Here is a 25,355-nt window from a genome sequence, read left to right on the forward strand (position 1 = left end):
ATGGTTTGCAGTTTTTTCTTCTATTGCAGACAACTCTGGGATGATGTTCTCTTAGATTAAATTATTTGAAGTAGAATTGCTAGATAAACTCTGTGATTTTTAGGCCTCTTTTGAGTACATTATCTTCAAACTGACCCACTGAAATGTTGTCTGCCTCCCATTATGAACAGAAACTTACCAACTTTAATAACTCATTGTTTTTATGGTTATTGACTTTCTAAGTTAGTCTGAACTAAAAAACAATTAGTATTTTATTGGAAATTTTGCCTCATTTAATGGATTGCTCATTCAAAATTTTTTAGCTCATTTACTCTAAGTATTTTGTCTTGTGGAGTGGAAGTAATGATTTATAATTTATAAATATTAGCCTTTAGCTCTCCTTGTTGTGACATTTACATATTCATTTCATTCATGTAATATTTGCCACATAAGTATTAATATTACTTGGTCATATTTATCAATCTTTTCTCCCAACTATATTTGATTAATTAATTTCATTTTAGGAAATTATCCACATTCATGATAGCATACTTTGTCGAGGGCATTTTCTTCATTTCTGTTTTGTGAAGAGAAAATGTTTACTTTTGCCTAGATTTTGTTATAAAGAAAGGAAACTCTCTCCTTGAGACAGTGGATATTCTGCTTATTCAGATGGTGAGTTGCAAAAGGACCTAATGGTAATAAGGACCTAATGGTAATAAGGAAGCTGAAACTAAATGAGCAAAAGTGGTTACTCAACTGAAACAAAGATTAAATACAAAATTTCCTGTGCTGGCTGTTGAAAATACTGAAGTAACTCCACAGCAGTTGGTGACTGTCTCCTGAGAGCTCATCCCTGCCTTCAGCCTCACCTTCCCATGGGAGTCCCAGGGCTTCCCCTGACCCAGCAGCCAAAGAGCTAAGGATTAATGCCTGGAACACGGGGCACTAGGATCTTCCTCCCCCCTAATGAATGGGACCCACTGTGATTGGACAGTACTTGTGCCATGAAGATTGTTTAATATGTTGAGTATCACCAGCATATCCATTAAATAAATGGAGATAACTCGTGGGCTGTCAATGTGATTTTTCTAACCTATATTTTCTTTAAACTCCCTGCAGTGATTTTTTTCAAATGCAGTTTTATTGAGATGCATTCACATAGCCTACAATCATCCACCGTGTAGAATCAACCATTCACAGCACCACCACATATCTGGGCACTCATCACAAGAATCAACCCTCTAACATTTTCCTTACTCCAAAAAATAGAATAGAATAGAATAGAATAGAATAGAATAGAATAGAATAAAAAAGTAAAAAAGAACAACCAAAACATCTCATCTCCCCATCCCATCCTATCTTTCATTTAGTTTTTGCCCCATTTTTCTACTCATCTGTCCCTATACTGGGCAAAAGGAATGGGAGCCACAAGGTCCTCACAGTCACACAGTCACACCATGTAAGCCACATAGTTATGCAATCATCTTCAAGAATCCAGGCTACTGGATTTCAGTTTGACAGCTTCAGGTATTTCCTTCTAGCTATTCTAATACACTAAAAACTAAAAAGGGATATCTATATAGTACATAAGTGTGCCCTCCAGAGTGACCTCTCAACTACATTTGAATTCTTTCAGTCACTGAAACTTTGTTTCATTGCACTTCCCCTTTTTGATCAAGAAGATTTTCTCAATCCCATGATGCTGGGTCCAGGCTCACCCTGGAGAGTCATGTCTCACATTGCAAGGGAGTTTTATGTCCCTGGGAGTGCATTCCCATGGAGACAGGAGGGCAGTGAGTTCACTGCCACGTGGGCTTAGAGAGAGAGAGGCCACATCTGAGCAACAAAAGAGGTTCTCTGGGGGAATCTCTTAGGCACAATTATAAGGAGGCTCAGCTCTCCTCTGCTGCAACAAGCTTCACAAGGGCACACCCCAAGATCAAGGGCTCATCCTACCAAATTTTTAGTCCTCAATGTTTGTGAGAATATCAGTAATAACCCAGGAGGGGAAGTCCAACATTTCCACATTTTCCCCCAGTTCCGCAGGGGGCCCTGCAAATATATGCTTATTCTCTCCTGCAGTGATTTTTAACTTCTTGACTTGGAAGGTTTAGTTGGACAGGTCTGTTTTCTTTCCAAGAATAGTCCTACCTCATGGAGATATAGGCTTGTTAATTCTTCATTAAGTTGTAGTATCATCCATGTATATGCCCCCTTCCCTTTTCCTAGGTGATTCTACTCATTCTTCAGCTCTTAACTTAAGCATCACATTTTCAGGCTTCCCCTACTTGCAGACTAGGACTAATTCCTCACTCGCAACCTATTGTACAGTATTAGACTTTATCTATTTTTCCTTTAAAACACTTAATGTTTTAATTTCACATTTATTTATCTAGCTGTTTATGGTTTAGGATTTATACTAGAATGTATGCTTCAGAAGAATAGGCCGGATCTGGTTTATTTCAGCACTGTAGTCCAATGTGTAGCACAGATGAGGCACAAAAAGGAATAAAGGACAGTGATAAAGAAGTTTACCAATTTGCATTTACAATGTTTTCTGTCTTGTCTCAAATATTGTATATTTGAGAGGCTATTGAGAAATGAGGACTCAGACAGTTAGGCCGGGAGCTAACAGTTTCGATCACAATGCATACCACTTTGGCAATATCTAGTAAATTTGAGGATCTGTATGTCCTCTAACCCAGTAATTCTCTCGATATTTATCACAGGAAAATCTCACTTATGTGCAAATGGAAATATAATACAACAATGTCCATTGCAGTATTGTTTGTAGCAGCATAAAAAAACAACACAAAACTAAGAACTCAGTAACAACAACACCCCCCCCCAAAAAAAAACAACAAAAACAACAAGAGCAACTGGAAATGATCTGAATATTCAACAACTGAAAAATGGATGAATAAGTTGTACATTTATGCCATGAAAATACAGTAGTTAGATGAATAAGAACTACATGAATAAGCACAGCTAATTTCAAAAATATATTGTTGAGAAACGACGAGTGTATAATAGATATCTTTCATATACATGTGTTGTAATATTACTACATAATGCAAATAGAAATTTGCAATTGAAAGTATCATTTTGTCTGTTTTTTAAAATATGATGTCAGTCCTAGTTTGCCAGGGTGCTATGACAAATACCACAAACTGACTGGTTTGAACAAATTATATTTATTATCCCACAGTTTTAAATTCTAGATGTCCACCATCAAAGTATTGCCAGATAATGCCTTCTCCAGGAGACTGTGCATTTGGTTGCTGGCTTGCTGGCAATTCTTGGGGCTACTTGGCTTGTAGATGCATCTGTGCCTCTGTCGTATGGCAATCTGTTTCCTTCTCTGGTTTCTCCTAAGTGACTGCATCCAAATTTCTCCTGCTTATAAAGACTTCATCCATCTTTGGTTAAGCCTACTCTGATTTAATTTGGCCTTTAAAGGTCCTATTTATAAATGATTTCCCATCCATAGGATTAGGGGTTAGGGCTTGAACATACCTTTAATGGGGATATGATTCAATCCATAACAGTGCCACACATTATCTTGTACTACATTGGAAATGTTATGGCCAACAATTTCCAATCTGTGTAATCATGGCACTTCAGGAGGCAATTTAGTAAAGATATTATTTAGGTGGAAGAATTTTATTAGGGTTTATCAGAAATCAAGGAAAGCTCTATATCTTAACCTTACTGTGAAAAAGAAACATTGACAAAGGTAATTCAAATATTCTCTCCCAATTCTGACCTTTACTTATTATTACATGGTTCAGTTAGAGATACTTCTAAAGCTTTCATATTTAGGAAATTGTCTCCCCTGATATTGTGAAATCAATGACTAGAACTTGCTACTCAAAGTGTTTCAACTTCAGTGTCTCCTAGGAACGTATTAGAACTGCAGAATCTCATGCCCCAGGTATACCTACTGACTCATAATTTGTTCCTTAAAAAGATCCATAGGTGATTTATATGCATATTAAACTGTGGGAAATGCTAGATTTTTATCTATTCCACATCAAACATCAAAAATCATAAATTCCCTAAATTTTGGGGTGTAATTATAGAGGAACACACATTTTTCACTTTTCAACTTCATTGTTTCATAAGGGGCTGCAACTGATCATAAGAAAACATAAATCCAGGCTGTCACACTAGCTTTCAAATCCCATTTACAAGAATGTAGAGTTGTCCATGTGTATTCTGGTGAAAATAATCATGACCAATGAAAGTGACAGCAGATCTGATCTGAAAGTTTTCTTATATCGAAGAGAAAATTTCTTTGTGAATATTAATGTTACCCCACTACAGAAACATGAAGATCACTGGTAGCCTCAGAAAAGCAGTTTCAGCAGAGCAGAGGATGTGGGACTGGGAAATACTGGATTGAGGTGTGCATGAGAGATGAAGTAGAGGTTGACTTTCTTCTTTCATGTCATCAAGATAAGGAGGAAAAATGTGGGACTCTAAAAGTGAGCACATTCCAGGGAGATGTTTTCTTTCTCAATCTCCTCCTTTCAATCCATCCTACTTCTTTTCTCTCCTACTTGGGTAAAGTCTTTGGAGAGGTATAAGAGTAAAGTTCAAGTTTCCAGAGAAAGAAAAAGTTTTGGTGTGAAATCTCAGAATATGTTTGAGAGGATGGGCTCAAGGCAATAGTGGAGAAGTTGGCCATGAAAAGGATGAGGAACTACAAATTTTCTAACCTGGAATGTTTAAAACAGGAAGTAAATGTATGTATGGGGGTGGAAATATTCATGTGTTGTTATTGTGAAAGGCATAATTGAGGCAGATCAGTGAACACTTGTTTTACTTTAGGTTTTCCAAATCATAACCTGAGATGAGTTCTTGAGTGCATAGCTTATTTGGGGTTCCCTAGGAAAGAGGAATAGAGAGCAGGGCGAGTGAGACTTGGAATCAGGGACAACCATGTTAGTTTGTATTATTCAAGTCTCTAGGGTGAGCAGTTTGGGCTTGATTCTAACAGGAGTTTGAGAAGTTGGAATGTTTATCCAATGACACCCTCCACCATTAGTCGATGTTTGTCTTTGGAACATTGGTTCTCTTATACCCTGGCTGCATTTGTCTAGCCGACAGAACTCAAGGCAGAAAGTGAAAAGGCATGCATTGCTCTGGAGGTTGAACACTATCACAATGAGCCCGGGCTTGCCACTACCCAGGAAGCTGCAACTGATGGTGGAGGTAAGCTGAAAGGATGTAATGTAAGACACTAAAAGCATTTGCTGTAGTCCCCTATTTGCACTACTCAGCTCCACATGTTCCCTGTAATGTCTTCTCTGTTTGAGTCCTCAAGGTTTTAGAAGGCTGCAGTCTATAAAAATGATTTAATAAATAGCCATCACAGGTATTCAGCACCTCCCTCCACCAGTCCTTATAGATGTATCTCATCTTCTATCAGCAATTCAGATGGCATAAGGAACCTGCCAACTGGGGCATCTAGACCTTCATCTCCAAAGATTCTGAGCCTGGGGTTGCTTTGCCCTTGTCAGGCTGTGCATACTGCATATAGTGTTCACTAGAATTACTGGGCATGAAAGCACTGAAAGAAACTCTTCCGAGCCCTCTGAGTTCCAGCTAATCTCCTCCTTGTCCCTATTGTGTAGCAGCAACACTTGATAATTAGAATAGATCATACTGACCGACATAGTGACTTCTTTGTCCATTGTTCTGCCAGCAAGAGAATTCCAAATAGAAACAGCCATTGCTTTAAGTTCAGTAGAACCCATTCTGGGTCCCTTGGTAGAAGCTTTCTGCCTCCCATCTTAAACCATGGTTTATCCAGAAGATCTTACTGCCATAGAAGCATAAGAGCAAATCCTACAAGTGGATCACTGGGAATTATGGGAAGAGGATTCAAGTTTACTTCCACTCATTGATTGCCATTGTTGTACTTAATTATTGGGGTTTCAGCCCCCTTTATTGGCCATTGATTATATATATATAACTCATGCAGACACTGTGGTGAGCAAAGCCCAGAATTACAGGGTTCCATCCCCAAGTTGATGTCATCACTTACCTGAGTTGGTTCTTGGCAACTATCCCACACCATCCAGGGTAAATTGAACAATATCTCGACTCATTTGTCATTGTCACACCTTGAGGAGCTGCTATTGGTATTACTGGATAGAGGCCAAAGATGCCTCTAAACAGTATACAATTAACAGGACATCTCCCCTCAGCAAAATATTGTCCTTCCGAAAATAGCAATAATGCCAGAGGTTGAGAAACCTTGGTTAGCCCTTAATAGTACCTTGCAGTGTTTTATTAAGTAGACTGCTTTGAAACAGTGGAGGAAACATACCAGATTTCTAGGAAGGCAAAGTTTCCCAAGAGGATATACATGGGCATGTGGAGATGCTTGTCCCATTTCAGTGCACAGACAATAGCTCCATTCCCCAGCAGGGTCAGAAGATAGACCATCAAGATTAAAAAGAGGAGGACATTCTGCATCTTTCTTTGACCAGGGAAGCCCAGGGGGACAAACTCAGTCATGATATGCATTGTTCTGTTCTGGATTCCCAAAGCTATTTGAGGAACAAAAGTGACAAGGAATGAATAATAATAAACATTTGTAGGTTTTGCTGACAAATTTCTTTGAAAATATGCTAAGCATTTTCACAACCATTTTCTCATTGGTCCTCCTAATGATCCCTTAACCTGTAGGAAGATATGGCTTATCCTTTTTTTTTTTTTCCTATGGATAAGAAAATTGAAGTTCAGAGAGATTTAAGGAATTTACTTAAATATGCAAAGCCAGTAACTCCTTGATACACTGGCCCATTTGAAGATTGGTTTGGGACAAACATCACTTCATTTCAAATGTTCCACAACCTTAAATCAAGTCTCAGTAATATTTCATTTTAGTAGAGGGTAGAATGGTAGAATCACGGCCTTCTTAGATATCCTACATACCAGTATAAACTTTGAACACATTCTTTTACCTTGATTCTAAAGTGGGTATAAATCTGAAACAAAACTAGCTGTTATATTGGCTTCTTAGAATTTCATAGGTAGAAGCCCAGAGGAAAACAGATGAGAATGGAGTTGGTAGGAGTTTTGAGCACCCTTGGCCTTTGCTGCTCCTGAGGAGATGCTGCAGATCCCTAAGATTTATGTCAAATGTTTTGTAAACCATGTTCCCTGCTGATCACATCTCTCAGTTGGCATCTAGATTTTCTGAATACTGCAGTGCATTTCCCTCTTGAGGAGCCCTGTTTCTTTCAAAGCACTTCCTTACTGAGTAAAATCTGTCTCCCTTATTGGTTCTACCCATTGATCCTGGAACTCCTCTTTGCAGCTACATAAAATAAGTCCAATTCCTCTTCCACAGTGGAGGGGAGACATTTAAAAACTGAAGACAGCTGTTATGTCCTTTATAAATCATTTCTTTTCTCTAGAATATTTATCTAGAATTGAACATCACTCAATTTCTCTAGAATATAAAACAATGTGCCTACATTTTTGCTAAGAAGTAAGCCCTAAACATTCTAATTTGTCCCTTCAATCTTGCTCCTATTCAATCTTGCTCCTACCTAAATTGACTAATGAGTAGCCAGATTCACTTTGGAGGTGCAGAGACCAGGAAGAGCTTTGTGATATTGACTGAATCAAGAGTTGAGACAGGACTATAAACCTGGATATTTTGTTTACAATTTTCCTGAAACTGTTGGGTGAAGTATGATTTCACATCTTAATGTTTTCCAGTTAAAACCCAGTATATTTAACTGGACAAATCATCATGAAAGTTTTAAATTTAGCAAATATTAACTTTAAAAGTAGGATAATTGACTATATTATTTATTAATGTCATAGTTCAGATACTTACAGAATTCCATCCTTATGATATTTATACAGTCTGCAGAGTGCAAGAGGTCTGATTCTCAGCATTTTATCAAATCTGGAGCAAACCAGAAGTATAAAAGTTTTATTGCCAAGGTTACCTGCATATTTGTATTAACAAGATTTTTAGAATGATGAAAAAATGTTTCTCTAAAAGACATGATTTTTATGGAATTGTACATTTTGCCCAAGAGATTTGGTTGAATGAACTAAAATTATGATGACCACATGCATCAAAATTTCTAGGAGAGTTATAATTTCAAATATAGTTCCCATAAATATATTTATATTTGCCAGACAACATGCTGTTATTTTTGGTTAGAAAATATAGTTATTGGGCTTGTGATAAAAAAACTGAATGCTGAATTTAAATTGTATTACATTATTCATTTATTTATTTGTTCAAGCATTTAAAGCATGCTTATTCACTGTTTCTTATATTCCCAGTAGTGTGCTAATTTGTGGGGTACAATGGTGAATGTGAAAAATAAAATTCCTCACCTTTCAGAACCTGTGATTATAAAATCAATCAGGGCAGCCACTCACATCTGGACAGTCATGAGTCTATGTGAATGGGGCCTCAGGAAGCTGTGGCTTCACAGCAGCAGGCCCAACTGGATGCTGTGGGCCTGATAAAAACAATATTTATTCGTTAGGAGTAACAGATATATATATATATATGTATATGTATATGTATATAGTGAGTAACAGATATATATATATGTATATGTATATATGTATATGTATATAGTGAGGTTAACGTACAATGGACATTTTGGTCTTTTCATGACAGTAGACAGACATGAGACATGAATGAACTTACCCTTTGCACCAGTCACTTCTTGGCACCAAGAATGGAAGCATAATCCTAATTCATAGTCCTTGAGCTGGAACCAGATCCTATGAGTCTTGACTCCCACCTGGTCACTTAACTTTGTGATATTCAAGACCTTGTTGTCATGATTTTTGGTTCAGTGAAATCTCAATTTTCTGTAAATACAGAGCTATTATCTAAAGAATGCACATGGATAGGTGAACTTCACAGATCATCTGAAACCTCACAGCACCCATTTTTACTGCTACCACCTCCAAAGCACATCTATTAGTAGCTGAAATGGTGAATTTAAATTCACCTCTTTCAGTTTTCTATTCACCTCAAGTGATAGATAGTATGACTGGTCAGTTGGAAAGAAGGTGAGAAGCAAATAGCCTGGGAAATTTTCTGTATGAACTGATAAGGGAGGAGACCTTCCTTGATAACCCCAACCACTGGGAATTTAAGCTTTTGCTCAGGGAAGAATATTCACTTTTTAAATTCATAAGGGCAGGAGTTCTTTCAGATCCTTTAAATATTTATGCATTTATTTATGGTTAATCCATAAATAAATCCAAACAATAGGAAATCTGTTGGCCTACTTCTTGCTCAGTTTCTGCTTGCCACTTGTCACTGGCCAGCAACTTGAAAAACTAAGACTAGCTTGCCTTAATTGCTCTTGGTGAGGGATATTGTGCTAATTAAAACTTCATTGCACCAACATTGAAGCATAAGTGCTACAAGATTCAGGGAACAATTTAATTGAAGGAAATTTAGTGCCCCCCCAAATATATTCAAGACATAAGAGCATCATTTTACCTAAGTGAGCTGTATTGTGAAAAACCTGTGAGAGAAGAGTGGCCATTAAATGTGAATATATCACCCTGCACCCTCCTCAGAAGTGTGTTGGGAGAAGAGAACTGCAGAGCCTGACACCTTTTTCCTATAAAGGAAAAAAGGACAAAGAATGAACAGATTCACAGAAAAGCCGGTGTGCTCTGATCAGAGCAGCAGGAGCACAGGAGTAGTTATCACCTTGAAGCATGCAGACCCTCCTTACAAACCTGGTGGCATTTCTGGCTCCAAGAGGAAGATGTGAGAGAAACTCTAGCCACAAAACTATCCTCATATATACAATCTAAAAGCTGAGTCATGGACAGAGAGCATTATTTGTGGCTCAAGAGACTTGCTTCCATAAAGTGTAAAGAGTCTTTATTACTCTGAATCAAATGAAGTGCATTTTCCATGAATGATTATTCAGAGTTTACAAGCCTCTCTTGAATAGGATCCATAGTTCCCCAGTGTGCTCCTTGGGAGGCACCTTGTTCTCCGTGCATGCATCCTGTGCATACATCTAATCCTATTTGTATTTGTGTATATTTCCATTAGTGGTTTGAAAACTTTTTTCTTTGTAAACTCTCATTTCTCTAAGGAACTCATCTAATGGTGGGGGATTGGGGTCGAGTAAAAGAGAGACAGGGAGAGAGAGGGAAAGAGAGAATGTGTGTGTGTGTGTGTGTTCTCTCCAAAACAGATTTGCTTCATTCTTGGTGCCTATCCAAGAAGCACTTAAATTAAAAAAAACAAAAACAAAACCAACACCTCTGTGTCTATACATAGCTTATTTGATTTTGTTATATTCAACATACGATAAAGGATTTTTCAATTTTAAGTGTAGCTTGCACACATCTGTTTGAAAAACATTTTTAGTTTTCTGTAAATGCAGATTTCTAACACTGTTGACTGACATGAAAAAATATTAGTGAAAAAGAAGTTTGCCACCTTCAATGGTTTAGAGGTGGGAAGCACAAATTCCTCCAATGGTATCAGAGAAAGGAGAGCAACCAGTATGAGCCAGAGAACCTGAGTTGGAGATGAATGCAATCACAGCAAGAGCTCCAGTAGCATCCCTGGCTGAGTTGAGGGGTGAGGCTGCGTAAGAGCGGAGCTGGTTCTCGCAATGCAGTCCCTACACCAGCAGTATTCACATCACTTGAACTTGTTAGAATTGCATGTTCTCAGGCCCCATCCTGACCTACTAAATCAGAAACCCTGGGGTTGAGGCTCAACAATCTGTTCTAACAAACTTTTGGTGTATCTGATGCACATTAAATTTCGGGAACCACTGTGGTAGATGATAGAGCATGAGTCTGGGTGAAGCATAGGTGTGCTTGCAACAGGCTTCAAAGTTTGAGAAGGGTTTCAGTAGGTTGAGGAAACAGTTGAGCATGGTATGGATACAGGGTTAAGAATGATATTTGTAGGGACAATTGGAATTTGGAGCTGAGGTACATGTGATGATGTGTGTGAAACTGAGATGTAAGTAACTGAAAAAGCAGGACTGGATTTAAGTATCTGAAAGAGCTGCACGGGCAGAGGAATGGAGGAGATTATTCAGGTATTTTATAAGAGGGGTGACCTGGGATAAACAAGGGCATTAGGTGGGAGCAGAGTTGAACCTAAAGAAAAAATGCGGGAGGTAATAGAAAGAAGACCAGGACACAGAAAATATGAATCCTAAGCTCTGTTTTTACTTATTAGTTGTAAGAACTTGTGAACTTCAGCTTCTTCAAATATTAAATACATACTCACCTTTAGATTGTGTACCCCATAGGGCTCATAGGAGGATGAAATGAGATGATGGATAAGAAAATATTTTGTAAATTTCTATATATTATTATTATGATTTAGTGTGCAAGCACATCAGCAACCATTGAGGTGGGGAAGCCCAACACCCCTGCATTCTCCCCCAGCTCCTCAGGAGGTCTCTGCATATTTTTTTTCACTTTTTTTAAATTAATTATATCAAAAAATTTTAAAAAAAACATACAATAAAAAACATTTCAAACAAACCAAAACAAGGAAATAAGAAAAAGACAACTAACCTAAAATAACTACTTTACTTCCAACATGTTCCTACTCTACCCCAAGAAAATATACCATCTGTAACCCAGCAAAGAAATAAGAAAGACAGATAACCTAAGATAGCAACATTTCTGTGAACTTGTTCCTACCATACCCATCAGAAATTAACAAACCAAGGTCATTCCTGGGCCTTCACAGAATGTTAAACTTATCCACGATAACTTATCTGTTCTTACTAGGTTATCGTTCCCCCTTTACTAATTGCTCTCTATCGCTAGGTTCCCTACATTCTACATTATAAACCATTATTTTACATTTTTCAATGTTCACGTTAGTGGTAGCATATAATATTTCCCTTTTTGTGCCTGGCTTATTTCACTCAGCATTATGTCTTCAAGGTTCATCCATGTTGTCATGTTTCATGGCATCATTCCTTCTTACTGCCATGTAGTACTCCATCGTGTGTATATACCACATTTTATTTATCCACTCATCTCTTGAAGGACATTTGGGTTGTTTCCATCTCTTGGCAATTGTGAATAATGCTGCTATGAACATTGGTGTGCAGGTATCTGTTCATGTCACTGCTTTCAGATCTTCCAGGTATTTACAGAGAAGTGCAATTGCTGGATTGAAGGGTAACTATATATCTGGTTTTCTATGGAACTGCCAGACTGTCTGGTTTGGAAGACTTTTAACCATAAAGAGGCAGGGGATAAAAGAAAGTTGTTTTGTTACTAAAGTCTTTAGGTTTGTATCCATTAGGCATTTAAATTAAATTCTTTATTCACTTCTTAAAATATTGGATTTTCTTAAGAAATGTTTTGAATACATCAGTGTCTTGAGTACAACAATGATCTGGGAAAACTGCCTTTCTTATACTTTTGACTCCTATCCCTAAGTAATAAAAACTTACACAGTAAAATATCACAGATTTAATTTCCTCATATCACTGTCTAGTGGAGACACCCATGTTGAAAATGTAATTGTTACATTTGAAATGTATCATGAATAGATTGATTTAGCTCTGCCAGATTAGTTAAGGAATAAAACAGTGAAGGACTCCACTGAGAAAATAGTTCTTAAAGTGTGCATTGGTGAAACAGCAGCAGAAAGTCAAGTCTTCCTTAATTGATCCTTTATATATGGACAGTGTTCCACTTGGTCTCATGTAGAAAACTTTATGCTCATTCTATCTTCAAGACTTTCTTCAGTGCAGCCTTCATGTCCTTGTTTCATAAGCTGTAAATCAGGGGGTTTAAGAAGGGAGTCACCACAGAATAGAACAAAGTCATAATCTTCTGAAATGCAGCTGGGTTATCAGATGTGGGGCTTGCATACATTGCTAAGGGCTCCAAAGAATAAACACACCACTGTCAAATGTGATCCACAGGTGGAAAAGGCCTTTCTCTGGCTAGCTGCTGAAGGGACTTTTAACACAGCTATCAGTAGAAGGGTATAGGATCCAAGGATGTACAGAAGAGTGAGGATGATAATGAGGGAGCTCAGGGTATAGAAGATGATCTCAGTAATAGGAGCTGGGGCACAGGACAGAGCCATCAGTGGATCCACGTCACACATAAAGTGACTGATGACTTTGGGACCACAGAAAGGCAATTGAGAGAGTTGCACAGTGGAGATAGAGTAACTTAAGGAACCCGAACACCCAGCAAAGAGACATCAAGATATAGCAGAGTTGTGGGGTCATGAGAGTTGGGTAGTGCAATGGGCGGCAGATAGCAAGGTACCTATCATAGGCTGTGATGCAGAGGAAGTACACTTCAGTTGTGCCAAAAGAAGTAAAAAAATAGAACTGGAGGAAACAGGCAACAAAAGAGATGGTTTTTGTCTCTGATAGGAAATTGACCAGCATACCAGGCACACTGGCAGTAATGTAACAGATTTCAAGGAAAGCAGAATTCCCTAGGAGAATATACATTGGTGTATGGAGCCGTTGGTCCCACTTCACAGCACAGGCAATGGTCCCATTTCCCATAATAGTAAGTACATAGACCCCAAAGTACAGTGAGAAGAGGAAAATTTGCATCTCCTGACAACCGGGAAAGCCAAGGAGGATAAACTCAGTCACAGTGCTTGTCTGTGAAGTGTTCACAAATGCCAGGGCTGCAGAGAAGACAGAGAACACCAGTTTGCAAGTTGTTTTGCTTCCTGAGAAACCTGTAGGAAATGTAGCGAGGTTCTTATTTAGCCATTTGTCAATTAGTTTCGAATAACCCGCCCATTGTCTCCTAGCTCTTATTTAAACACTACCAATCAATGATCTTAGGGATCCTAAATTTCAATAAAATTGGATTCATAACAATATTATCTTTATTTTACTTGGATATATACAAATGTACCAATGGTTAGATAAAAAAAAAAAATCCTTTCCTCTCTTTGAAATTGTGAATGTTCAAAAGTATCACTCTCTCTCACTTATATGAAAGGCAGCAAAATGTTTTTCAGTTTGTATTTCTTTTTCCCATCCGTGACTTCTTTCTGATAGAACAGCTGTTTTTATTGAGCTAATTTTTTGGTTAAGAATTAGGACTACTTTTTTTTTTTTAATATCTTTCACCACATGGAATGCATTTGATATACTTTGACATTGTAGAGCTGGGAATGAACATTATTCACTTGTTTGTCTGGTTTGTTCACATCATAATTTTCTCATAACATATTAATGAGTTATAAGTTTCAGCATAGAAACCAAAATGAAAGCCATAGTAATATTTTTTCTGGAGAGTAGAGAGTTAATAGTTAACCTGGAATATTCCTTGAATTGACTTTACTTCAAATTTTATTTTAAATATTGTAATTTGTGAATTGAATCTCCACTACACTAAACAAATGCAGTCTTAAGTCATTTTATCATAAACCTCTCATTAAAAACAAATAATTTGTGTTAAAATATATGATTCATCTTCTTACAAGGATTCATTTTTGTGCTATCCAGATATTGCTGATGATAGGTTTCCACATTTTTGACTGCAGCCCTACTTGCATAAAACTGAGAATCTTAATAAGCTCAGAAAGGTTGATTATCGAGAAAACAAACAGCAAACCCAACAGGTAATAAAGGTAATATATCTTTAAATGTTGCTAAAGGTCAATTCTTGCTTAGCACAAATGATAATTTATTTTCTTTCATTTTGGTGATGCACAAAACATATATGCAAAAAAAATATTCAATAAGCTTTTTCCAATTCAAGAATATTTACTAATAATGTTACTCAGTACCAAATTCAAATAACCTTATGCTTTATTTCAGTTTATGAATGCTAAATAATTAAAATTTACTTTTCTAAAATAGAAACCTTTGTTTGGTAATTAAGAACATCAGAAATATAGAAACTGACAAAATAAAAATAATCCCACCTCCTAGAGAAAACAACTTTTAACTCTTTGTAGTATTGCTTTCCTCTCTTAAAAAAATAGGATTTTTCAATATACACTGTTTTATAATTGGTTTTGTTAACATATTTTTATCTTCCTTCCATATCCAAAACATAGCCCCCCCCAAACAATTCAGTGGCTGCATTGTGAGGGTAGCACAACAGTGTGAATGTAATAAACATTACTAAATTATATATTTGAATGTGGTTAAGAGGGGAAATTTTAGGTTGTGTATATGTTATTTGAATAAAGATTAAAAAAAAAAACTCATAGGACTGTACAACACAAACAATGAACCCTGTTTTAACAATGGATTATAGCTAATAGTACAATTATAAAAATGTTCTTCTATCAGTTATAACAAATATACCATATTAATGCAGGGTGTCACTAACAGGGTAGTATATGGGAACTCTGTACTTTGTACATGATTTTTTGTAAGTCTACAACTTCTCTAATAAAAGGTAAAAATCTACTCAATGGCTGCATTGTCTATAGATTTAACCAAACCCTAGTGATGGATTTAGATTGTTATCAATGTTTTGCAATTATAATCAGCTCTGTAACATAACTAACATATATCTTAGTTCACTTGACCCATAAAGTGAACTTTTAATTAATTATTAGATTAGACAATATAGAGTGCCCTATAGTTTGATGGCGAAGATTTTAAATATCCTTTTGATTCCTGTCATACTTTGAAGCTAGCGACGCAAAACCCTATTACAGATAAGATAACTTCCCTGTTTAGTATATCCATAGCACTTTCTACATATCTCTGTCATCCTTGAGTGTCCACTCAAAATGTTTCTAGTCATTTACTCCCTTTTGTATTTTCAACTCTATATTCCTATTCTGCTCAGTGCTTATTTTCCTTTTCCTTAGTAAGGATTTTCCCTTCTGTACTTGCTTTTTGGAGAATGGCTCCATTCTCCATTTACTAATCCATTTAACATTTGCTAAAGCCATAAACTTGAAAGTCATTCAAGTCACCTTCTAATTCTATCGCTTTCCATATGCAGTCAATCAACAAATCCCAAATGATTTTCTCTCCCGAATGTTTCTCAAGTCTGTGTAGAGCACATAAGGGATCAAAGTAAACACTTTCCTCAAAAACAAACAAACAAAAAAAAACAAAAAGAAAACACTGCTCTTTAGGAAAAATTGAGAATGTAGTTGTAGGAGGAAAGCATATGGCTTTGTGAGAAGAAAGAGAATACCCACTCTGTCAATCTGTGGGGTGACATACCAGAGCCTGGTCAGGTTCACAACTGATTGATTCAATCCAGTAACACTTAATTTAGCAGTCCTGTTATATCACATACTAAAGGAAAAGCAGTAATGAAGTCAAATTGATTTGGATTCAAACACTGTATGACATACTGTGTACCTATGGACAAGTTGACACTTACCCTGCAGCGCTCTGGTGAAAATAGTGTTGAATACATATGCTTAAACCAATGCCTGCTATATACTAGGACCTAAAAAAAATCATAGCTGTTATTGTTAATAATACTAGTACTAACAGTATTATGAATTACATAGTAACTATGTATTATGAATCATAGTATTATGAATTACCTCATAACTAGGATAATAATATTTAGCATAATGACTTTTGAATTTAAATGAAAAATAATGAATTTAAGTGAATCTAACAGACTGAACGAAAAGATCCATAGTATCACACAGCAAAGCTATGGACAGGTGACTCTCTGCTTGCTCAAATTTATTTTACCAACTTTCTGGTATATTCTGGCACTTAAAGACATACAGCTATATCTGATATAAAGGAAGAAGATTTAAAAGCACAGTCATGTTCACAATTCAAGATGAAGGAAATAAATGATTAAAGGGAGGACATTATATTACCTGGGATGTGCATGAAGGTAAATTGGAATAAGTTGTATTTCACTGGGACATTGTAGAAAGTGAGTTATTGAGCACCATACTAAAGAGTCTTCTAATACCAAAGTCTGTAATTTATTTTATTTGTGAATAACGAAACATATCTTTGTGAATTATTAAGCAAAACAGTTTAAGGGATTGCTAAGCTGAGGGATATCTGGGTAGCTGAGCACTGGAGTGAGCAGGTCATTATAGCATAACTTTTTATGTTTTTGGAGATATTGCTGATGAAACACAAAACCCACAAAAGTATACAAAATATATCATTATTAAAAATGTTTCACTGGACCTGACATCCATTTGTGAATGTCTTAGAAAAATCCAGTGGAGGTGAGATAGGGAGAAAAGTTACTTACCCTTCATGATAGGGCTAAATGTGTGCAGACCTAGAAACAGAGTCTATATCTCTTAATTAATGCCTCTTCTTACATGGAATCAAACCTGAGCATCTGAACCCTGAGAGTCATAGAATATACAAAGCCAACTGCAGATACTCTCATCCCGCCTTCCTGAGGAGCTCAAAGGCAACAGTTTTAGCAATAGAATACTTCTCTTGTGGATAGAAGCACAGCCCTATAATCAGCCCTTGTGGTGTGGGCCTCAATCGACAGGTTGGTATTTTCATCAAGGGCCACGTAATAGACCTCAGTCACCCCTAGACATCCAGGCCTTTCACCTCTCTGTCCCAGCTGAGAAAGTTTCTTGGGTGAGCATTATATATTGGTTACTTTTGCTTTAGAGTAGCTGAAAGCACTGGAGTATGAACCTCATAAGGAGATTTCAAAAAGGGGATATAGATGAAGGAAGGGTAAGGGAGTTATTTGTTGAGACTCTCAAGGGGCACAATTAAAGTTGCATTTTGGAGATTACTGTGATGTCTTCAGTCCCCCTTGGGCTGCTTTGTAACTCTCTCAAGAGTCCTTGGTGTAGCATCCTTTCTTCTACCCCAGTATTCCTGGAGTTTAGGGTAAATTGGGCCCCAGAGAGAAGGCAGAAAGAGTGTCTTAAAAAGGCAACGGTGAAATGTTTGTGTGGATTTCCATAGAACTCTCTGTTTTCAGGAAAAGGTTTTTCACTAGAAAGTGTGGAGAATGTTTGAAATGTACGTTGTTAATACTTTCTGGGAGTGTTTTCTCCATGGTATTGACATTTCTAAATTTTTGCTGATAGACTATCTGTTTTCTATTTTCTCTGTGTTCTTTGTTCCTTTATTCCTTTTTTTCTTGTTTTCTTTTTGATTATTCAAGTATTTTTTATTCATAGATTTAATAAAGTTTATTAAATAGATTTTAAGTTATACACTCTGGAGTAATTCTTCTGGTGTATCTTGCGTCCTTGCTTTATTATAGTTGGAATCTCAAATTAGTACTTTTGCCACATGGGTAAACACTGCACTTGTCTAGTAGTGGTTTAAATCCCTTTACTCATATATTTTACTTCTACATGTTATAAATTCCACAAGAAGCTTTATGTTTACTACATGTTTATCCTTTTCAGGGTTCTTCATTCCTTGTTGCATTTAGACTTTCATCTGAAATAATTCTTTTTTAGTCTTAAGAATTTTCTTCAGTATTTTATGTAGTACTGGTCTATCTATCCATCCGTCCATCCATCCATCCATCCATCCATCTATTTTCTGAACATTTGGGGGCAGGTTGCACAATATCATACTCCCTGAACACATAATATTTCCATGTACACTACCTGCAAACAAAGATATTCATTTATGTAGTCAATAAGAGCAGTTTTCAGGTTCAAGAAATTTAACATCGATAATAATGTCCATGTGTTCCTTTTCTCCTCTCTTGTTAGATCCCATCCAGGATCATGTATTGCATTTAATTATCATTATCTCTTTAGTTTATCATTTTTTAAAAATTGTGGAAACATATATACAACATAAATCTTCCAATCCCACCCCCTTGCAAGCATAACCTCTCAATGGGATTAATCATACTCACAATGTTGCAGTGCCCTCACCACAACGCGTTACTAGAAATTTCCCTTCACCGCAGACAGAAACACTCAGTTTGCATTAATTCCCCTTGCCCTTGCTCCCCATCCCTGGTAACGAGTATTCTGCTTTCTGTCTCAATGAGTTGGCATATTCTCTGATATTTTCTTTGTGGTTATCATGGGTCTGAGATTTAACATCCTAAATCTTTAGCAATCTCGTTTGCTTTGATACCAGCTGAACAACTTCAATAGCATACCCCTCTGTTCCACACCTTTATGTGGTTCTTGTCACAAATTTATCCATTTTGAGCCCCAAGCTACTGATTTATCATTGCATTTTACGTATTTGCCTTTCAGATCCTTTAGGAAGTATAAAATGGAGTTACAAATCAAAACTACAAAAGTAAGGGTGGGGGGGCAGATAGGGCATCACAAAATCCAACTACTTATAAGTAGTCTTTTTCTTGATTTAAGGCTCACCCTGTCACTGAGGCTTCTCACCCTGCCATCTGGATAAGGTCTCAGCTTTTATTTGTCTGAAATTTCTTTGTCTTGTCTCTGTTTTTGAAAGATATGTTCACTGAGTGTAAAAGTCTAGGTTGGCAGCTCCCCCCTACGTGGGATCAGACACCCAGGGGAGTGAATCTCCCTGGCAACGTGGAATATGACTTCCGGGGAGGAATGTAGACCTGGCATTGTGGGACGGAGAACATCTTCTTGACCAAAAGGGGGATGTGAAAGGAAATGAAATAAGCTTCAGTGGCAGAGAGATTCCAAAAGGAGCCGAGAGGTCACTCTGGTGGGCACTCTTATGCACACTTTAGACAACCCTTTTTAGGTTCTAAAGAATTGGGGTAGCTGGTGGTGGATACCTGAAACTATCAAACTACAACCCAGAACCCATGAATCTCGAAGACAGTTGTATAAAAATGTAGCTTATGAGGGGTGACAATGGGATTGGGAAAGCCATAAGGACCACACTCCACTTTGTCTAGTTTATGGATGGATGAGTAGAAAAATAGGGGAAGGAAACAAACAGACAAAGGTACCCAGTGTTCTTTTTTACTTCAATTGCTCTTTTTCACTCTAATTATTATTCTTGTTATTTTTGTGTGTATGCTAATGAAGGTGTCAGGGATTGATTTGGGTGATGAATGTACCACTATGTAATGGTACTGTAAACAATCGAAAGCACGATTTGTTTTGTATGACTGCGTGGTATGTGAATATATCTCAATAAAATGAAGATTAAAAAAAAAAAAAGTCTAGGTTAGCAGGATTTTTCTTTCAACACTTTAAAGATTTCAAACCATTCTCTTCTGATTTCATAGTTCCTGTTAAAAAGTTATTTTAAGTTCCTGTTATTACTTCTTTGAAGGTAATATGCTTCCTCCCCCAGCTGATTTTAAGATTTCCTCCTTGATTTTGATTTTAAAGAATTTGAGTATGATATGCCTTCGTGTGATTTGATTTTTATTTAGCTTGCTTGGAATTAGCTGAGCTCTTTGCATATGTGGCAATCTCTTTCATCAGTTCTGGAAAATTCCATTCTTTCTCATAATTTCTCTCCTCTTTTTCTGGTGCTTCAATTGTATGTATATAATGTATGTTCCACATGTCTGTTACACTATGTTCTGTATTCTATCCACTATTTTTTCTCACTCTGTCACAGTTTGGATATCTTTTCTTGATCTTTTGGGCTCAATGATCCTGACTTCTGCTCTTTTAGTCAGATATTGAAACTATTCAATGAGTTCTTAATTTCAGATATTATATTTCATAATTTCAGAATTTCCATTTCATTCTATTTTATAGATTTTGATTTACTGTTTACATTTTCCATCTTTTATTCATTTTGTCCATCTTTTTCTCTGTTTTCTTCTACATATTAATCATAATTATTTAAAGTGCTTGCCTGCTAACTTCAATAATTGGCTCAAATGTAGGTGTGCTTCTGTTGTCTTTTTCTTGTGATTTTTCTGCCTCTTTACATTACAGCAATTATTTTATCATATGCTGGATATTGTGCATGAAAAACCAGAAAGGCTCGAGATGATATCTTCCATCAGAGAAGGTTTACCCTTTCCTGTTTTAAGCTGATAGGTAAAGGGCCCATCTCAATCCAATCAGGGTTTGAGCTGGGCTGGGGCTGGGTTCCAGTTTTATTAAAATTAAGTCAACTTCTGATGTAGACCTATTCCTCAGGTGTGGTCTACCAAGGTTTTGACTGAATGTCTGGTGGATCTCTGACTCCTTAGCACTGAAAGACCTAGGAAGATTATATTCTATCCTGTGGAGGTTTTGAGCTTGTTTCTCTTGGTTTTCTGCTGCCTGAGGTTCAAAATCTGGAAAATGTGTGGAAATGGAGATTGGGTTGTATGAATGAGGCAGGCCCCTTCCCTATATTGGTTTTCAATATGCCCTTTAGAAGCCCTTGGTCCAGTTTCCGAGCCTCCTAGGATTCAGCAAATGGTTTTTGTTGTTGCTGCTGTTATTGTTCTTTTCTTTTTTTGGTGGGGGGAGAAGGGACTGTGGTGGTTTGGAGCTGTATGTATCCCAGAAAAACATGTTCTTAAACTTAATCCATTCCTGTGGGTGTAAGCCCACTGTACGTATGACCTTTTGATGAAGCTACTTTGGTTAAGATGAGACCCGCCTCAATCAGGATGGGTCTTAATCCTATTATTGGAGTCCTTTATAAGTGAAATGAAATTCAGAAACAGAGAGAAAGCCACAGAGAGAGCAACCAGAAATGGAACATTGACAGAATCCAGAAGAGAAGGGAGAGATCCAGAGACCCTGCCATGTGCCTTGCCATGTGACAAAATAAGACACAATGATCCCCAGCAGCCAGCCCCAGCATTCCAGTCTTAGGGAAAAAAAGCGTTGCTTTGATGACACCTTGATTTGAACTTTCTTTTAGCCTCAAAACCATGAGCAAATAAATATCCATTGTTTAACTTGACCCATTTCATGGTATTTGCTTGAGCAGCCTAAGAACCTAAAACAGGGCCCAACAATGTTTCGGACTTCTCAATTTTCCAATATGTTTTGCCAACTTTGTTCAACTGGCAATGGCCTTGTTACTTTTTTTTTTTCCCCCATCAATAGAGTCCATTTGTGTAGCCAACTCTGATCTTTAGTCCACTACCAGAGTCAGCAAATGCCCCTAGGGAAGAAAGTGGCTGGCATTCATCAGATCATCTTGAATGGGTTCCCCACCCTAGGATTTCCAATTTATTTAAGACTCATCACTTTCTAGAGCTCACCAATGTCTTTACAAATATGATGATTCAAATTTTTATGGATTTTGTGGTTGTTGCAGTGGGAGTGGTGGGCTGCTGTCATTCTAGTCAGAGGGAGAGATTCTAATTCCTGCTTAAAAAATTAAGAAATAAGGTGTTACAGCCAACTCCTCACAGCCTGATTCCTCTTCTGCAGCTTTCCATCATAAGATGGGTGTGTACCCTTCCAGTTAATTTAAAACACTCTAAAATTTTGTTAGGACCAATGGGTTTGGGAGTGTGTGTGTGTGTGTGTGTGTGTCTGTTTATGCATGAAGAGAGTCAAAGAGAAGGGTATGACAATGCCGTTATTGGAAAGATAAATACATTTTGAACCAAAAAGAGAATATATTGCAGGCAGTATACTGGGGACATGTAGAAAATGGTATGTATAAAACAGGTGTGTATAGAACAGGGTAAAAATCCCTTTTACAGGAACTGGGAGAAAACCTAGAACATTATTCTTAAAAAGGAAACTTCCTCATATGGATTGTGTAGAAAATATTTTGAAAATGGAAATAAGAAACAAAAACTCATAACCTCTCTACACAAATCAACTACACATTTTAACATTTTTGTACATTTCCTTCAAGACATTTTTTTCTGTATATATTTTCAATTTGTTATTTTTTGGGAGGATGGAGGCTGTCATGGCTGCAATAATTCTGTGTATGGTGGTGTCACCTCAAACAGACATTTAATTTACACAAATTCAGGTATATGTATTTGACAGGGAGAGAGAGACAGTGCTTATTATGGGTGATCTGTACACAACGCCACTAAATAAGAGGCAGCTGAATAGCATAGAGGCTAAGTGTGAAGCTTTGGAATTGGACTATCTGAGTTTGAAACTTAGCTCCACTGTTTACTAGCGGACTGATCTTAGGAAGTTTTAAAATCTATGCCTCAGTTTTCTCATCTATAAAGCAGAGATGATGATTTTCATAGAACATCCTTCTTTGCATTATTGCAAGGATTAAATAAGTTAATTAGAATAAAGCACAACATGTGGCACATATAAGCACTCAACAAATGTTTATTATTATTTGAATAATATGACTTGGAGTGAGTTGTGAGAAGAAAAATGTTAATCTGCTATTCCCTTGGTCTAAGTCATTTCTTGACACTTCTTACAGTCTAGGAATATCTTTGAACTGAATGTCATTGGGGGTATAAAGTTACACATGAGTACTACATACTTGTACATATGTATTAGGTGTATGTACACATTGTATAGGATTATATATACAAAACCATGTATATTATACTTTCTGGGTAACTTAAGGTATTTTTAAGGATACTTTTAACCATACACAATTTTCATATTATGTATTTAATTCTGATCCCATCCCCTGAGTAAAATGCTATTCCATATGCACAATATTGTATTATGCTCTCATCACTCAATGTTAGAATACAGGCATTTTCCCATGTTAGAAGATCCTTTTCAAAAATTTCATTTTATTAATGGCTGTAAAATTTATAATGTGTGCAATGAACCTAGCAGTTGAAATTGTTTAATTATATTGTGATTCTAGTTAATAGTTCAAACATGATCATAGTTTTCTTTCCCTTTGATATTTTCCTTATGCTAGCTTTTTAGTAGTAGATAATTTCCTTATGCTAGTTTTTCAGTAGTAGAATTCACTTTCTAAGACTGTTGATTCGTATTTCCAATTTGTTTTCCAAAATAATTCTACCAATTTATAGTCTTCAAAACAATTTATGAGAATATCTATTTTGGCCCACAAGGGTATTATCATAAAGAAAAATAAAACTCTGTTGATTTGTCATTTAAAAAGCATTATCCCATTTTTTGGGTCCATTTTTGTTTTAATTTGGATTCTTTTTATTACTAGTGAAATTTTTCTATATTTCTTTGCTGGGAAAATTGGTTGGGGTCAGGGAGAGGAGATAAACAGAACTGGTCCTTAGCTTCAGGACAGGAAGCTGCAGGGAGCAGAAGATGGCTTAGTGCTGAAGGCAGAGTAAGAAGTCGAGAAGAGTCTTCAGAAGTTCTCACCCAGGCTGCAAGTTAGTATTACTTTGGACCTTTCACAACAGGTCAGTAGACAGCTCACACATATTACCAACTCAAGAACAATCTCTGGGGTGGGGTCTGGGCATCAGCTTTTAAAAATGTTCCTCAGGTGATTTTAATATGCAGCCAAGATTAAAATCCATCAGATCAAGGGCATATAAAGGTATTTTTGTCACCTAAAAAGTGTTTATATGCCCCTTGTCTCATTTTTTTAAAATGGCTGTGTAGTAGGCCAATATATGGAAATAATAAGTAATTTATTTAAGCAGTTCCCCATTAATGGATATTGAGCTTTTTGTCCTAATTTTTTGCAATTGCAAACAGTGTTGCCATACGTGTTTTTGTATATATGTATCATTTAACACATGTAGCAGAGCATATGTAGAATAAAAATCCTAGAAGAGGAATTTTCAGTATCAAAGGATATATGCACTTGTAAATTTTGATAGATTTTGCCAAATTTCTATCCATAGGGGTTATGCCAATCACACTTAAAAACAAGCAGGTTGTTCATTTTCTGTCTTCTCAATTTCTGAGGTACACGAAGGCAAAGCCTCTACCTTATTTATCATCATAGCTCCATCAGTTCTAGCTCTGTGCTTGGGATAATGTAGGTTTCCAAAAAATGTTCAGTGAATACATAAATGAAGAAATGAACAATGAGGATAATGATAACTATCCTGAAAAGCAGTAGTTATAATTTTATTTTAGTTAATTTATTTAACTAAATAAACTTCCTGGAGCAGGAAGGTATTACCCACAATCTCCCCAGAGCTTAAGAGCATGAATTTTTTTTTTTTTTTTGCCACTTCTAGAACACCTATTTCTTTGATATATCTAACACAATAGGCAGATTATCTTTATTTCTAGGTTTTAGATATTTATTTTACTTTATACACTACTAATTTTATGACCTTGAGACTCTGTATGATTATAAATATATTTATCCAGATCTCTGAAACATAATTAAAAAAAAATTTTATTTCATTTGAAACTAGTGAGTTTCTTTATAAATTTTCTTTATGTAATATAGATATGTAAATTGAATATAGATATGTAAATTGAATTTAATAGCTATAATTACATAAATTTTCTTTATGTAATATAATATGTAAATTGAATCTAATAGCTGATTTCAACCTTTCTATGAAAATTACCTTCCTTAAGGCAAAATAACTTTTCATGACATAAAGCAGTTATTCTATTTAAAATCTCTGGATATTTCTATAGATGG

General features: G+C 36.4%; 1 protein-coding gene across 1 annotated transcript in view; it reads right to left on the bottom strand.

The window, feature by feature from the left end:
* LOC119532901 overlaps nt 1-17,203 on the bottom strand; it is a 37,325-nt gene extending 20,122 nt beyond the window's left edge. The window contains 4 exon segments of the mRNA XM_037835139.1: nt 6,320-6,542; nt 12,904-13,189; nt 13,191-13,660; nt 17,197-17,203. Coding sequence (XP_037691067.1) covers nt 6,320-6,542; nt 12,904-13,189; nt 13,191-13,660; nt 17,197-17,203 — 986 coding nt within the window.
* Between the last annotated feature and the right edge of the window lie 8,152 nt (nt 17,204-25,355).

Source organism: Choloepus didactylus, chromosome 4, assembly GCF_015220235.1.
Source record: "Choloepus didactylus isolate mChoDid1 chromosome 4, mChoDid1.pri, whole genome shotgun sequence".
NCBI lineage: Eukaryota > Metazoa > Chordata > Mammalia > Pilosa > Megalonychidae > Choloepus > Choloepus didactylus.